Here is a 17,037-nt window from a genome sequence, read left to right on the forward strand (position 1 = left end):
CCATTCCTTTTTGTTCCTTTCTTGCTGAAGGATATGAGCGTTGAAATGTTTTCTAATGTTTAATAGTGTAACTTTGTAGAGATTACAGAATATATGGTGTTCTCTCATCCAAAGTAATCTTTATTTACTGTGGTTTCACCTGTAATTTTGATCAATGTCCCCACCACAAGTCTCGTCTTGATATCTCAAGACAATATTGTTGTCATTGGGCAGACACTATACCAGAAGTAGGAACCTGAAAGAAGGTGATGTTTTTGTTCAGCTTGTCCAGCAGCCAGAGGTGAGGCTGGTGGACAAGTTGAGGGTGGCCCAGCAAGGCACTCCTGTGGTAAGGACAACTCAACAGCACCCTGAGTTGCATTGGGCTGAGCATCACCAGCAGCAGAAGGGGGGTGATCCAGCCCCTCTGCTCAACACAGGTTAGAGCCCTCTGGGGAGCTCTGTCTGGTTCTGGGCTCTGTAGCAAACACAAGGGATGTGGAGTCTCCCTGTACTTGGCGATGCTCAAACCCAGATAACAGTAACCTGTTTTGGGTGACACCCCCATCCCCACCCCTTGAGCAGAGGGGGAATTACCCAACTTCCAGAGGTCCCAACCTCATCCATTCTGTTATTCTGTTCCTGTGGTTTCAGGCCAAATGGCCAAAGTGCCCTTTCCATTTCAGTTGTAGCTCGGGGATCCCAGGTTAAACATCTCTCAGGAGCTGTTAGACCAGTCTGGGGAGCAAGTCTCAGCCTGCTGGTTTTGAGTTTGCTGCATGCCTTGTGAATGTGAAGAGACCTGCAGAGCTGCTGAGGTGCTTCATGGGTGGAAGCAGTTGAGAAAGGATTCTGCTTCAGTGACCAAAAGCAAACTATTAAATCATCCCTGTGTTTGAGCAAACTGTCTGCTGTGTATTATTGGCAAAGATTGGCTGTGCACCATAGTGTCCAATTCTAATAGTTTTTGATGGGCTGTGACAAATTTTATGCTATTTTATAAATTAATTACCTTCATAGGGATGATAGGCTATGAAAGCTTGTAATAGAATGATTATAAACTAGGAAACAAACAGAATGGAAAGAAATTCTGGATGTGAAAAATTACAGGGAAGTTTAAATATCAAAGTTATGAAGTAGCTCAAGTAAGGAATAACTTGGAACATGCAGCATTTATACAGCATAATGTTATGGCAATATAAGAAATAAATTCCAAACATGTAATGTGGGTGTTCTGTCTTTAAAGAAAAATAATGGTGCTTGGGAAAGTAAACCAAAATGTGAGTAATATTAAAATAAGAGCTGATAGTCAAGGACAGAAATGTCATGATTGTTCCAAAGTAAATATGGGGTGAAGGGTGTTCTATTGTGGACTTTTTTCTTGTTGTCCTCAGGCTCCCTATTGATGTGAAAAGCAGTTTGGATTGAAGGTACAAACTAGATGTTAAGTTTTTGTTATTGCATACAAATAAGCTCATCAGTATCAGCTTGTTACACTTAATAATGATCTTATTTTGATTCTGTTATGACCCTGGGATGCCACACCAATATAAAAATGCATATTTTCATCTGCAGATTCATATTTTCAGCTGGCAGGGTTGTCTGTTAACTTCACCTCTGCTACTCCGTGTTCTGCTACACTAAATGCTACCTTACTTCTGTGCCATTAATTGATATGTAAATCTAGTTTTGGAAGTGTGTTCCAGTAGGAAGTTGGTTGCTGTTAGTAGCTAAGTTTTATAATTAGGTTAAGCATGTAGTGCTTTGTTTGCTGTTTCTAGAGGTAGTGGGTTTTAAAATGTCATGTTTTTTCTCTAACCCCTTTCAGGAAGAAAAAAAAACATATCAAGTGTCCTTATGTTCTTTCCTTAATTATGTATAGCTGTAGTGATTTTTGCCTGTAGGATTGAAAACAAACCCAGATCCTGAAGCTACCAGTCTCTTATATGCTGTAAATCCTCTTTCTGTCTTTGCTTAGTTTATTTTGGTAAAAGAATATATCTCCTTGCCTTAATGCTTGTGCTGTACAAAAGCTGTACAAGTGGCAATGGTTTTTTCTGTGAAGAATAACAAATTCAAACTAAGTTTCAGTGTGCTGGGTAGGAAGCAAATGATTTAGAAATCTATAAACCAGAGAGGGACAGAAGAACTGCCACCCTGGGCAGGGTGGGCAGTGGAACTGTGAGGTAGCAGTTGAACACTTGAGTTGAAATAACTCTCTTAAATACCTTAAAACTGATTATTTTGACCTTGCATCAGGGATTATGCATATCAGTGAAAGTTCTGCAAATTAATGTTCTTAGGTCAGCAATTAAGTAGGTGCATCAGCCTTCAAAGATATCAAAGTAGCCCTTTGCTTTAATATCACAGTGTACTTTTTGCTTTTTAGAACTCAGGGTGGGGGCAGAGGGGAGGGGGGGAGGAATTTGAGTATTCCATTGACTTCCAAAGTTTTGTGTGGGCATCTGACCCTTGCAAACATTGATCTGTATTAGAAGGGCTTCTTTACACTTCAAGCAGTATTAAACCAATTGCCAGCAGTCCCCAAAAGAGAAGTTTTCTTGAAGTGGGAGTACAGATTTCCAAGTTTTTGTCAATGGTTTCTTTCTTGAGCAGAAGTTCCAAATCTGTGGTAATGGTTATTCCCTGGACAATACCAAAACAGGGCAAATATTGCAAAGCCATTCTGAAAATATTTCATTGTCTTTCAAAGCAGTTAATACCTTTAAAAGAAAATGAATTGAATTTAAATGAAAGGAATAGTAGTCACTGGAAAAACTGACTGTCTTCTGTTCTTCCCTCTCTCCAATTTGGTCCAGTTTCTCTCTTCTACTGCAACTTCATTGTTTTAAATTGGAACCAGTTTTGAAGGGATTAGCCTAACTAAAAAGAATCCCTGCAGCAAATTCAGGTGTGTTACACTGTCTTAATTTTGTTATGGAAAGCCATGAAATTTTATCTGATATCCTGTGGGATAAGAGAAACATGAATTCCTAAAGTCAAGCTTCATGGCTTTTAGCTCAGTACCTGATCTCCTCTTTGTCCTGTTCTACAACAGTGTTCCTATTTTCAGCCCCAAAGTTAACTGTTCTTTCCTTGCTTTGTAAAAGTATTCCTCAGCACTGTGACACAGACCCTTCAGCTGAGACCTCAGTAAAGTATTGCTGAAGGATTTCTGTCATTATGGGGCAAAATCTTACTAAACTACCATTTTTGTAATAGTCCATTCCCTGAATAACTCTTTCTACTTGATGACTCTCTCAAGAAGTGGGAGATGGAAAATGACCTGCCCATTTGAGCATCACAAACAGGAGCAGTATTAAGTCTTAACTCAAAAAGTTAAAAGCTGATTAAACACTTCTCTTAACAATCATACCAGTGTACCCTTAGAAGTCTTCCTTGTTAAGACACGTAGTCCAAGAATGGTTTGTAGCAAACACACGAATATGTGTTAAAGTAATTCATCAGAACAAGCTTATATTCATAACAATTCAATTTTAAATAGCTGAATATTATCTAGCATAATGCTTGAATATATTCTTTGCTCCACTATCATGCAGAACATAACCAAGCTGACTTCCCAAATGCAGGCTGGAATGGCAAAAGGTGTCTTTTGTTGGGAGCTGTTTGTGTCCCTCTCCTGTGACTTGCTGTTCCCACATTAGAGATGTTAGAGGAAAACTACATATGAAGGAGCTCCTGGATGGGTGTGAATGATATAAAGGTGCCAGGATGATAACTTGTGCTGCTTGGAGCTACCTTACAGTACCAGGCTGGAGAAAGGAAGAGGGAAACTCCTTTAGATGTGTTTTGGCTGTTGGTAGCGTAGGCATGGCAACTCTGACTAGATTGGTATAATGAATGTCTGGGTGTGTTCATCTGAATTTCAAAGTGCTGTAATTCCTGCACAGCCTTACATCTGCAGTTTGTCTCAAGCATCTTGAGGAATTAGAATTATGTAAATGTGAAATAGTCGAGATCGAAGCAGAATAACAAACTTTCTCATTACAAATCATTTGACACTTCAAAAGCCGACAACATGAAGTGTGCTGTGATGTTGAACATCATATTTTTTCAGTCCTTTTAGGCAAAGTGGGTTACCTGTAGTGTATCATAACTGAGCTAATTTATTACAAAATACTTAGCCTGGAAGGCTGGTGATGCAAGAAAAATTCTTGAATCGAAATTTTATCTAAACAGGGAGTGCTGTTTATCACCTGGAGATTGCCCAGGTATAAAACAGGTTTGGTTTCAGTTATGCCTCTTCTTACTGTGCTTTCTTCCTGCCAGCCATTCCTTCAAAGTGTAAATGTTACTTCACATTTAACAGTTTCTCTTACCACTGCACTAGATGATGGCAGGGTTACTGCTTTGTCAGAGAGTGTGTGTGTAGCTGTGAGACAGACTGATCCTGCGTGGACAAAAGCTGCAGGGCTTGGGCTCTGCTCGCAAAGGATTGGGCGCCTTTCCTGTGCTAGAAGAGCTGTGACAGAAAATGAGGCACTTTTTTTTTTTCTGCCCAATGATACATCTTAAGCTCCAGAGGCTTTGTCACACTATTCCAGCGTGGTCATTTATTACTGTACTTAGCAGGGGGTAACGTGCTGCTGGATAAGGTGCAGCCATTTGCTGAGCTACAGAAATTGCTGAGGCAGGAGCAGGGGGTGTGTTGGGAAAACAGCTTGCTAATAACCCACCTCAGTGCTTGCTCCAGCTGTGAGGTTCTACCAAACAACTCCTGTGCATGAGCAAGAGAAGGAGGATGAAACATTGCTTTTTATTTGGCTCTGGAGCAGTCAATACCTGGATAGCCATAGTTTTGGTGGCCACACCTGTGGAAAGCTGTTGGAAAAACTGGAGAGAAGATGACTGGAAAATGTAAGGTGTGGGTGCTTTTGACGGGTATGAGAGCAGAAGTCCTATACCAAGGAGGTTTATGATCTAGTGCAAAAAGATGTAGGGAAGAAACAGAAGTCAGAAAAACTGAAGTTTGAAGTAGGGCACAAGGTTAGAACATGATTTAATCACTAGAACTAATTAACAGAAGAAGTACCAGTATTCTCTAATGTTATGTAAAGACAATGTTCTTCTGACAGACAAGCAGTCAGTGTAAGTTACTGGGATCCTTCAAAAATAACCAGGTAGAACTAAAAGGTCTGTGCTGTACTGAGGTCATGGAAGATGCTCTCATGTGAAAGCTTGACTGTGTACACCATGGAGCTCTGTGTTTACTTTGTAGACAAAAACTTTTCTGGCTCTTCTGTTGATGAATCTGTGGTTTGGCTGTCTGTCTTTGCTTTTTTCCCAATAACCAGCTCTGCAGCTGGCTTTGAGTAGGACATTCTCTCAATTACTGTGTTTATTTTCTTTCTAATCCTGTTAATGTGTGTAGCATTATAACACTTAATAGTAGCTTAATGAACTTCAGACAACATTATTTTATGAGCAGAGAGTAAGGAGGCCTCTTAATGTTAATTTGTACCCCACTTCAACTGGTCTTCAGTAACTGTGGTGTTGCTGTATTATCACCACCTATGCCATTATTTTCTTAATAATTTGTGTTTATGTCAATGCAGTTTTTACATACCCTGTGCTGACTTTGCTCCTGCAACTGATGCCTCTTTCGCTGTTTTTCCCCCTGTGGAAATACAGTGACCTCTTCTTCCTGTTGTCTTACCTTGCAGTTCCCTGTGTTTGCCTTCTCCTTGAGTTGTGTAACAATTATCATGGCATCGAGATGATCCCTGGATTTGCTGTGTGTTCATCCCAGAGGAAATTTTAACGAATGAATATATTAATAGAGAAAACTAAATTGACCTTTTTGTTTGTCACTGTTCATTATTGCCTTTCTAGTTCACTTCTGCAGAACTAAATTGTACTGAAGGTGGAGGGTGTGTGAGTAGTCATTGAAAGCTTAACAGGGTTGGGTTTTTTTAAGTTATTTCACTGATCTAAGTGTTTATTGTATTCCATATACAAGTAGTTTACCGTGCTGCTGAATGCTGAAGTGCATCAGCAAAGCCTTTTTTATGAGGGTGGTGCTCTTATGCGTTTAATGTGTATAGATAGATTGTCAATCTTATTAAAACTGTCGTCGGTACATACTCTTGGCAATGAGCCACTGATAGCTTGGGGCATACTGGCCTGTTTTCAATTTCGTATTGATGTTAGTAAGCAATTAAAAATAAACAATTTGCATTTTCTAAAAAATACATAAACAGCGTCTTATGATATTACCAATGACTTGTTTTATACAACAAATAGCCTATTTTATGACTGTTGGGGTTTTTTCCACAATGGAAAATTTCTTTTCTATAAAATGCTGCCTTTCTCACTAAATCAAATCTTCTATCTTGTTTAAACCTAACTTTTCTTTTTTGGTGAATTAATCTTGTTTTGAAGGTAGCTTATGGTAGATTTGAAACTATCAAGTATTGTGTGTTTTAGTACTCACTTCTGTTTGGTTTTGAGTCCTGCTAAAGATTCACACTTCATATGTGAAATATTCTGGGGTTTATATTAATACATAGATGTTCATATGAATTACAAGGGATTTTATCACACATTCCTTCTGACAGCTCTCCAGAATTGTGGCTGGAGATCTCATAAAATAAAAGTACTGCAGATCACATGCAGAGTGGAGACTGATGGAGAGGAATGGCTTGACCTGACTGCTCCAAATTTTAAAATGTTACATAAATTAAACCCCTCACATGAACACTAAATAACTTTCAAGCAAAAGCTGTATTGCTACTGCAGAAAAGATGCTTTTGTTCTTTCTAAGCCATTTTTGACATATGATCTAATGTTGCTATTTTTATTGTATCTGGTGCTGAAAACTCTGGGCAGTTTTCTCAGTGAGTTTAGAGCCCCACATCTGGTGGGGTTTTTTTCCAATTCGCTACTGAATTGTCTGAATTGTGAACAGCCTTAAAGTTACAACCTTTGGCTTTAAATTCAGGTTAAATCCCCATTTTGATATATGGTTGCCACTTTTTCATTTGATTCACAACTTTGTAACAGGCGTAGCTGGGTAATTTTGAATTCATGTGAAGCCAGTATATCCACCAGTTAAACCAAATTACATGTACCTTCCCATTGTTTTGCAGCTATTATTCTTCATAACCTTCACTGTATTTTGGTGAATCACTTTTTCTTCTTTTCTGTAGCACAACCATGTGAATTCATAAAGTTCTGGGCCCATTTTCATTGTTCTCTTAGTTTTGGTGTTTGAAACCAGTGTTGATGTTTGCTGCAGCCTTTCCCTCCAGTGAGGGCAGGCACTGGAGTCTCCTGGAGTGAGATCCCTTGGGAATTCTGCCCCTGTCAACTCCTGCTCGCAGTGACCAGAGAGTCCAAAAGCTGTTCAGGGGAGGGGATGTGCATAAACATGCTGGGGATGTTCTTACTAAGAACCCATCTGAGAAAATGGAGATGCCATACAGGGATAGTTTGTGTGTTGGCCTGGAGTGTACATCTAGTAATCATCCTCGTAGAGGAATCCTCATTCTTCATAGTATTTTAGACCTAAATAATTGGAGTTCTGTGCAGAATCATAGGGTTGGTAACCTCCCTCCCTGGAGGCACTTGCAGCTTAAAAAGAAGCGGTGATATTTTAAAAGCTATATATATGTAAATCAGGCAGAGCACAGGGTGATGGATAGCTGTACTCTTGTTTAAATAACTGTCTCTGTTTTCACTAAAGTGTCCTCAGTCTTCATGTGCAGTTTTCTCTGATAATAAATGTCTTTCTCTGTAGTTTTCACCATTGCAATGAAATTAAATAGTTCTTTTATGATCAAGTTCATCCAGTGTTGTTGAAATGGTTACCCTGCTTGATACCTGGTTAGTGACTGCTGTATAGAAGGTAATGGTAGTTGAGTTTAGTCCAATAGTTTTTTCTTTTAGTCAGAAATTATAAAATCCAGGTGATACTTCCTGGCTTGTACGGTGTTCCCCCTCTTGAGTGTTTGGGTAATTGTCAGTGATACTCAGTGGAGAGAGTTCTCCTCCTCAGTGCAATTGTAGAAGCTTAACTGAAGGAAAGTTTCATGTTAATCAGTCTTCCTGCCCAACATCAGGTATTGTGTATTTTGTAAGCAAGTTAAGGCAAGGTGATTTAGGCAAAGTTATGGCAATGCAGAGGGGGCTGGAAAGTCTGTGCTGAAAGTTATGGTTTGATAACAGCACTGAAACAATATCTGTGCAGGGCAGGGTTCTCCTCCTGCAGTGCTGGCAGGAAAGTATTGCAACCACAGTTACAGCATGAAAGCTGAAAGTCTGAAATGAAGAAAGGCTAGTGCTGTTAAAGAGGGTAATTAAAGAGTTTAGAATTGCTTTTTAGTTGATGTACGAGTCAGAAAACGTTTGCCATGGTGCTGAATGCTGTGTCATTTGGAGGGGGAGTGTGTGGCAACAGATTTCTTGCTTCAGCTTTTTCTGCACCTGCAAAATCAGTGGCAACATTTCTCTAAAATTGTGTATTTACATTCACTCAATTTTATATGTAAATTAATTATGTAAGAGAGGCTTTTTGTAGCAGCATCATAAATCTTAATCATGTTTTGGGAGCTGGGAAGGACAATGTTTCTGTATGGTCTGCAGCCTGTACAATTCTGAATTGCAGAATACTTTCAGAAAACTCTTCAGGATTGAGGCTAATGGGGATTTTTCTGACTGGAGCATGAGATGGTTGTTACAGCTGCTGTTGCTGTTACCTGGGTCCCATCCTTCCAAGATGAGCTACACAAGAAGTACTCCAGACTGGCCTGTGTAGAAGAGCTGGGCTGGTTTTTATTAATCCTCTGATACTCCTTTCTTCTGTTTCCTTAGTCCTATTAAGGAAGAAGCACCAAGAGTAGGCACCACCAAAAAAAAAAGATAGGAAAATATAAGTAGATTAAAAAAAACTTGTGTGACATGAGCACATGTGGGTTTGTTAAAGGTTTATTGCCTAATTGTGTCTTAGTATTTTTGTTCTATCAGTCTACATGATTAAGACTTCTAACTACTTCTAATCAAATGCAAAAGCTATTTCTGTCTCTACAAAAGGATTTCTTAATGCCTTTTTTTATATTGTTCCTTAACTTTCTATCTAGTCAACAGAGAAGAAAATCCTCTTTATTGGTGCAATTCAAATGTAATTGTTAGTTCTGAAAGAAACTCTTTTAATTAAAAATGTTCTCCTCTGTTTTCTGGATACATACTGTCTATTTAAGAGACACGCTGCCAAGCTCTGACTTCTTTTGGCAACCGCAAATCTAATTAGCATTTCTGTTAAATAGAACCTTTTTTCATCTTAAATTTTCAAAAAGAATGTAGGAATTCTCTTTTTATCTAAGAGTTTTGTCTGCCTCAGCAGCCACTGCAATCTTTTTGCTCACAGTTGAGGGCTGCTATACTAGCACCTGATTGATAAATGCAGATAGCTGGGATTCTCTTACCAGCTCGTGGGCTTTAAAAAAATGCTGCCCTTATGCTTCTTTAAAGAAACATTACAATTTTTTTTTTGTTTGTAATGAAGCTTAAACTATAAAAAGCTAACAAATGAGATTAAACCAGTGATTTGTTTCTGCTTAGCAGATCACGTCTTTCTTTTAATGTAGAATAAAATGCCTTTCGTTTTAATTTGGTGTAAAAGCAAATGCTGTTCGTTAAGAGGACACATGGCTCAAATAAGCTTGAGGAGATAAGTGGTTATCTTATTGTTTTTAACTTAAATTGGATTCTCCTTCCATGCAGCAGCTGTATGGGAAAAATATGCAAGCAAGATAATGTGGTTGCTTTGTGTGTCACTTACACAGATGAGTTAATGGGCAAGAGATTTTTATGTGGCCACCTTACCACGCACAGGGGAGCAATGCACTTCTTTTTTCCACTTGAGCATATCCTCAGAGAAACTTCTGACGACCAAAAAGTTTACTCTCACATTCTTGTAGGAAAACTTAAAAAGGAAACTTTTATGGAATAGGTTGCCATTCTTTCAGTCCATTGGCCAACACGTGAATAAAATAGATTATTCTTTTTTTATCCCTAAAGGGATGGGAGGAGTCAGTGAAAGTCCAATCTTATTTTTTTACTGTAAGCTTTTAACTACCTGAGCTCTGGCCTCAGTCTGACTTACCTGGATTTGATACCACTAGAGCTGCATGAGGCCCTTTATTCTTTCAATGGTAAATGGTTTTGTTGCCATGATCATACAATCTGTAAAATATAGTTGCATCTTAATATTTTGGTTTTAAAATTCAAGTCATGAGAGACTTACTGAAAGCTCAGCTTGCACTTTAGAAAACCGTGTGAGTTGTTTGTGTTTCTGTAAATAACCTTTCTGATAACCCTAACAGGACCTGGTCCACTTTTCCAATAGTATTACTCTTCCTGTATTTATAAGGAAAAACTGGCTAATAAAATAAAAGATTTAAATGTGATGCTACTTCTCATTTTTAGTTTTGCCTCATGGAAGGTAGAACTTCTAAGACTGAGTATATTCAGCTGTTCTGACAGCTGGAAACGCCATCCATCTATTTCTGAGAGTGGTTTTGTTCACCAGGGCTACTGCAATATTTGTGGTATTCAGCATTTCAGTTGTATAAGTTTCAGCATTTTGCTGTGAAGTCTACATTTAAAAAAATTGCTCAAAATCAGAGCGCATATTAATCAAATACTTTGTAGTGGATGTCTGTTTGGGTTGAATTATGGTTTCCCACAGTGTATTTTCTTCAACAAAGAGTGAACTGTCACAGCATGACGTGTTTATGCGCTTCTGGTGGTGCCAATTCGGAATGGATCCACTCTGTATATTTTGGGAACATCTACCGAAGTATTTTTTCAGCAGAAATGTATTGAGGGAAAAAAACCTTTTAAATACAACGCTAGATCTTAAATTATATTGTTTGCCTTGATTGATGTGAACGTGTAGAGCTGCTGGCAATTACAAAGTAGCTGAGGCAGATTGCAGGTCTGCTCTGGGCGTGTTTGATCCTAGATTGATCTTTTTTCTCAAAAACATCTGCTTGGGATAAGCACTTGAGGAATCTTGTGGCCCACCTGTTACCTGTTCTGTAACAGTGACTTTGTTTTATCACCTCAGTGTCCTGGTGGTGTAGACAAAACTGCTGTAAGGAATTGAAGGTCTGAGCTTGCAGTATAAAGCAAGTGAGAGAAAGTGTGTTGGAGACCTCAGACCGTGGTAGTACTTTACTTTAAATCAGTTAGAGATGGCTAGGGAAAGTTTAGATTCTCCTCTTTCATATAGTTCTTGCTCACTTTAGCAAATGTTACAATGTTGTCATGGTCCAGTTGATGTAGTAGGACAAGCTTTGAGGAATCCAAGTGCTCCTGTAACTGAGAACTGCACTGCAGTGATTGTGGGTTCTGGTTGCTTTCTGTGCTAAAACTCTAAGTGTAATCTCTAATATATTTCTTTTTTTTTTTTTCTTGTTGTTTAAGTTCTGTTGTATAACTAGGCTCAGAAAACCATTGTCACTGTCAGAATATCTCAGTGTGTGGAAATACAGTCTTGAAAATATCCTGTGATGTCTTTTTGTAAAGTACTGTTCTGAAAACCAGAGGTCCTGAGAACAAAGTCTTCTGTATCTCTGTATTCCAGCTCAGTTGAAGAATTGCTGTGTAAAGTACGAGTACAATTTTACAAGACCTCCTTTCCTCTGTTTTTTTGAAGGACTTGGTAAATATTGAGATGTTTTTGACTGCTAAAGAAGTGGAGGAATCATTGGAAAGACAAGAGACTATGACTTGCTTGGCTTGGTGTCATGACAACAAATCCAGACTCAGAAAAATGAAGGTATGAAAATGTAACATGTTCATGTTTTGTTAAACTGTTTTCTAAACTACTTGGTTGTTGGATGTGGTCACTTTGTTTTAAATTACAGGTCTTGAATGGGTTCTTGTATAAAAGTAAGGACAACAAGTACAAAAATCTTAAAAGGAGTAGGTAGCTGGAGCCAAACCAGCTCACACAAATGTCAAACCTGGAACTGAGTGATAGGTTATCTTACAGATACAAGTGCTGTCTCAACAAATTGTGCTCAAATAAAATAATAATACTCAGTTGGTTTTAGTATCATTTGCAAACATCTAAATGCAGACGTATGTAGGGTCTCGATGCGTGTGAACTGAATTTACAACTCTTTGCATCCTGCTAAGACTAGAACTCAGTTTACATGTGAAGGTATCTTAAGAATAAGATTAATGGGAGAAATTTGGTACACATTTTTGTCTTAGTATTTTTTTTAAGTGTTGTATATAAGAAAACAGAAGTTAAGAACTAACTCACTGGGAGAAGGTACTAGTGAAATGTGGGTTTTTTCAAAACAAAACAAAAAAAAAAAAGCTGAAATCTAATCGAGTAGTAAACACAGTAAGCCTTCCTCAAGCCACTGAGTACCAGGAGCTGCACATGCTGTGTGCTTGTTGCTATGCACTTGGTTTAAATTTCCTCGTCTCTTAAATTATGCACTTCAAAACATGCTGTAGTCTTTTATAGGGCTTGCAGAAATCTGTTTTTAACTGATATTAACCAAAATCCCTGCCTCCCTCAAAGATGTTTGTGTCTTATTTTGTTAAACTAAGCGCTTTCTTTAACCAAAAATGTTTGAGTGCACTTGACAATGAGCAAAGAGTGACGTTCTCTGTCACTCAGGGGCGCCAAAATGAGAATGAACCGAAGATGGGACGCAAAAGTAAATCGGCCAGTGATTACTCTAAAGAAAATGATGATCTTGTTATGGAAACCATTAAAGGAAAACCAGAATTGGTATGTAAACAATACTGCATAATTATACTGCTAAAAAATCCCCCCCTTATGTAATCTTAAAACGTTAAGTGATGTAAGAAATATAATCCGAATGTCCTTTTTCATCACCAATCTTCAACAAACAATAAAAAAGGAAAAATCTTCCCCATACCCCTTTTTGAAAAACAACTACAACAAAATCTATTTCTGCAAGCCCTACCCTTTTTTATTCTTTTTTTTCTTTTTTTTTCCCTCTTTTTTAATCAAACAAAAACCAAAACTAAGGCTGTGAGACGGATTTGGAAGAGAGAAATCACTATGCTTCTTTTTGAAACAAAAATAAACATTTCTTCTGCTTCTAGTTGCTTAGCTACTCATCAGTGTTAGTGTTCTAAAATCCCAGCCACCACCTTGAAGCAATCCTTATCTAAAATTTAAACTGCTTGGTGGCCTGGGAGAGCAGTCAGGTAATCTTTACAGATGTGAGTCATCTGAAGTCTTGTGAAGAGCTGCTGTGGGATTGTTTGAAGGTATAAAAGGTTGGAATGTGCATCATCTGAATGTCTAGGACTATCTTCTTCTAGTTACACTTGTCTGCAGAATCCATCCGGCCACTGGCTTGCCCCTTCCTTGAAAATTCATTTGTTTGGCACATGGGTTTGGCTGTTGAATTGTTTTAACAAAACAGGAAGCCCTGGGCTGGAGTATCATTAACAGTTAAAAAGCTTGATCAGTATTTTAGTAGAAACAAACTTATGTAAAATTCTAAATGAGGCGTTTGTGTAGAATTGGATAACAAGGTACTCTAAAATAGTGCTATTGAAAAATCTCAAAGTCCAGAAGAACTTTTTATTTTCTGCTGAATCTGGGCGTGAGTACAGAAAAAGGCATAGTTTGAAAATAATTTATTTTCTGTTCCTTAAACAAGTAAATTTTAACATATGACAGAATGCATCATTTTTACATTTAAATGGCTTACATTTTAAATCTTAAATAAGCAATTGTTGCAATGTGTGCATTAGTCATCCCAGACAGCTAACTGATAGAAATTTAGAGTTGTTCAAATTCCTACTGAAGTCACTGAGGAATTTTGATATTACTGTGCTGATGGACAATAAACAAAAGGCAACTATTCATTAGAAGCATGGGGGAAGAAAAAAACATTTGACAAATGGAGCAGGGTAACTCAGGGAGTAGAGTACTTTACAGGATTCAGAGGACTTTGGGTTTTCATTGTTTTTTTGAGGTAATAAACCAGTTGACTGTGTCCCTGTAAAGAAGCATAGTGACTCGGTTTTTATGGGGGGAGAATCTTTCTTTTTAATTCCACATGTTCAAAGTTTTTTTATAGATTTTGTGAACTGGTGATGGAATTTGATTTAAAGGGACACTGTCAACTTCATTAGGCTTCATATTTTACCTTTTTCCAAAAACAGGTAAATGCCACTCGGTTTTCTTGTTTGAAACTTGTTTCCAGCATGGCTTTTAGATGTTTGACAAGAAGAGTGGGATAGAAGCTTTAGAAGAAGGGGAGGGAGGGAGGGCATTGCAGCAACTTAAACTCTGTGCTGCTTTTTGTTAATATTGGGGTCTTTGAAAAAGCGTTCAGACACTTGTTTCTTCCTTGAAGTCTTCTGGGTAGACCTCTCCTGTCTAGATTATCACAGAGCCCCAAATTACTGTTGAATCTACTGCTTTAAATTGTAGTAAAGTACAAAGAAACCACTCTGTTACTCTCACTTGTGTCTCAGGTAACAATGCTTTCAGTCATTAGGAAAAAGTTCATCCCTGCTAAATGCTGAAGTTTTAAAGGATACAAGAGAAGAAGGATTTTGTTTGCTTTTAGGGAATTCTGTGCTGATCTTTTCTGTGGAGTCAGCAGTTCAACTTTTTTTGCATGAATGCCTAAAAGCAAGCAAACAAGGTTGCATGTTATTAACACTTTCGTTTTTGTTGTGCACATGTAGTACTTAACATACCATGTGGTGCAGCCTTGGCACCATCTAAGACCCTGTCTTGTCTTTAATCTCAGAGCTGTCTGGAGTTCAGCCTAAGGATTCAGGAGTTCATTGAACTCATTCGACAGAACAAGAGACTGGATGCTGTGAGGTATGAAATCAGGATGTTTTCCAAACAATTTTCTTAACGAGGTGGTATTATGCTTCATTAGAAACACGTGATTACTGTTGCAACACCCAGCAGCCCTGTAGGGCCCATAAAGGATCTTGCTGCTATTGAGATCAGTCTGTGGATTTAAGCTGGGGGTGAAATTTTTTTAAAGGCAAAATGTTACTCCACAGATGAGCCTTTTGAAAGATTTAATATTGTCACTGAAACTCTGCACCTTCTTATTCTTCAAAATCAAGTTTAGAAAATTAATCTGTTTTAAAAAGCGAATGGATTTTCTGGTGGCAAACAGTGTAATGTAAATATTTACTCTTACCTAATTTTCAAGAGGTACATCCAGCTTCTCGTGGGAATTCATTGCAGTTTTGTTCACAAAAAAATACTAAAAGGTTGATGAACCTCCATCCAGAGCTTTAACATTTCAGTTTCATCTGCATTCTCTTCTGTCTTCATTAAACTTTGTGTTCTGTAAGTTATGCTGTGGGCCAGGTTCACCCTTTGTGTTGATGCCCAGTTTATAGTTCTGTGTTGTCACGGGGCAATGATGAGCTATGCTGGGTTTTCCCCACCTCCTTCTTTCAGCCCCAAATGAAGAAACCAACTCAATATTTATTTTCACCTCTTGTGAACCAGCTCAGTGGAGACTACAGTGAGAAAGTAACAAAGTACAGCGCAGGTGGCAGAGCTACTGGAGCTTGCACATGGACGAGGGGGAGAGAACTCACAGCAGGTCCTGTTTTGTAAGAATATTTAAACCTAAGGAATGATGACAAATTTATGGCCTGCCTTGAAGCTTTTTTGATACATTCCAATGATAACACTGTTGCAGCTTAACATTTCTGACAAGTTTTATTGTAAGGAAGTTGCAAGTCTTGCTGCCTCTTAACCCATACCAGGTACTCCAGAAATTGAAACCAGCAGGAGGCTTGTATTTATGGCAAAGCTGCTTTTTGGCCAGAGGAGCACAGAGCTACAGAAAACAAAGTATCTTAACATAGGCATGACTGAAAGCATTCTAGCATGTTCTTAAGTCTGAGATGCAGAAGCTCTCCTGCAGGGCAAAGTTTTAGGGTTATTTTCAGGTTTTATTTCTAATTCCATTCATATGTATTGCTTGCTTTGAGCTAACTCAGCTCATTCCTACTTTGCCCTGCTTGCACCTAAATTGTCATTGCTTTGGTCCCAGCCAACGCAAATGTGCAATCTGATAAACTCCAGCTAATTTTAATGTTAATAATTAAAGACAAAATAAACACAACCTACATGCTAGCGTTTAGATATGTGTGCTTACCCTTTGATTGAATTCTCAAGTCCTGAGGAATTGTCGGGTACTTATGAAAAGGATGAAAGAGACTCAACTACATTATCTGTCTTCTGAAGCCCATGGTGCTCTTTATACCAAATGAATACTGTGCCTTTAGCTTTATTCTCTAAGTTTGTTTCTTTGCCAAATGTGCAGTCATGCATCTTAACAAAGAGTAATCCGTGCTCTAAAAACTATTTTCTTTGAGCTACGGCTTCCTTATGTAGCTTGGAAACCAGAGGGCAGGTACAGAGCTGAAAGAAGGAAATAGGCTGAGAACTGGGACAAAGCAGATAAGGTCATTCTGTATTTTATTGTTACTGGATATTTGTTTCCCTCTGATCCCTTTTTCCACATCAGAACTGGTAAAATCTGCAAGTCATCAGCCCTCAAGAGGACACATCACTTGCTGTGGAATAACTTGTACTGCCATAGCCTCTGAGGTTTAAAAGTTACAGCTCCTGTTCCTGTGGCAAACAGGCATCCATTATTGACTCTTGTTAGGGGTGAATGTGTATTCCACATACCTGCTGAAATTCCAGATTGACATGCATTTATACCTGGCAGTTACAACTTGCCAATCGTGGCAATGCTGCTTTAGTTTAATAACCAACTGTAAAATGAAAAGGAGCTACAAAACTCCTTCTATATCTTAATTCCCTCCTTTTTAACAGGATGAGTTTAGATAATTTTGTACATTCAGAATTAAGCACCTCAATGCTTGCTTTCAGTAATGTGGCTAAAAAATTTAAGGTTTTACCATTACATTCTACCTTGTTTCAAAGTAAATAAGTAATGAATAAGGGAATATAATTTGGGAAGGTGCAGCATAAATCTCGTTGCTGTTAGCAAATCCTTGCAACCTGTGCTTTTA

The 17,037-nt window shown here is 38.3% G+C and overlaps 1 protein-coding gene across 3 annotated transcripts in view; it reads left to right on the forward strand.

The window, feature by feature from the left end:
• Positions 1-17,037, forward strand: part of MAEA (macrophage erythroblast attacher, E3 ubiquitin ligase) — a 49,658-nt gene that overhangs the window by 23,575 nt on the left and 9,046 nt on the right. For 2 of the 3 annotated variants that reach the window (XM_050338074.1, XM_050338077.1), the window contains 3 exons: positions 11,660-11,782; positions 12,641-12,754; positions 14,766-14,842. In XM_050338074.1, the coding sequence (XP_050194031.1) occupies positions 11,660-11,782; positions 12,641-12,754; positions 14,766-14,842 (314 nt within the window). The remainder of the gene's footprint in view (positions 1-11,659; positions 11,783-12,640; positions 12,755-14,765; positions 14,843-17,037) is intronic. The other variant, XM_050338075.1, reaches the window with a different exon arrangement.

This window comes from Myiozetetes cayanensis, unplaced genomic scaffold, assembly GCF_022539395.1.
Source record: "Myiozetetes cayanensis isolate MyiCay16 unplaced genomic scaffold, myiCay2020 scf7, whole genome shotgun sequence".
Lineage (NCBI taxonomy): Eukaryota > Metazoa > Chordata > Aves > Passeriformes > Tyrannidae > Myiozetetes > Myiozetetes cayanensis.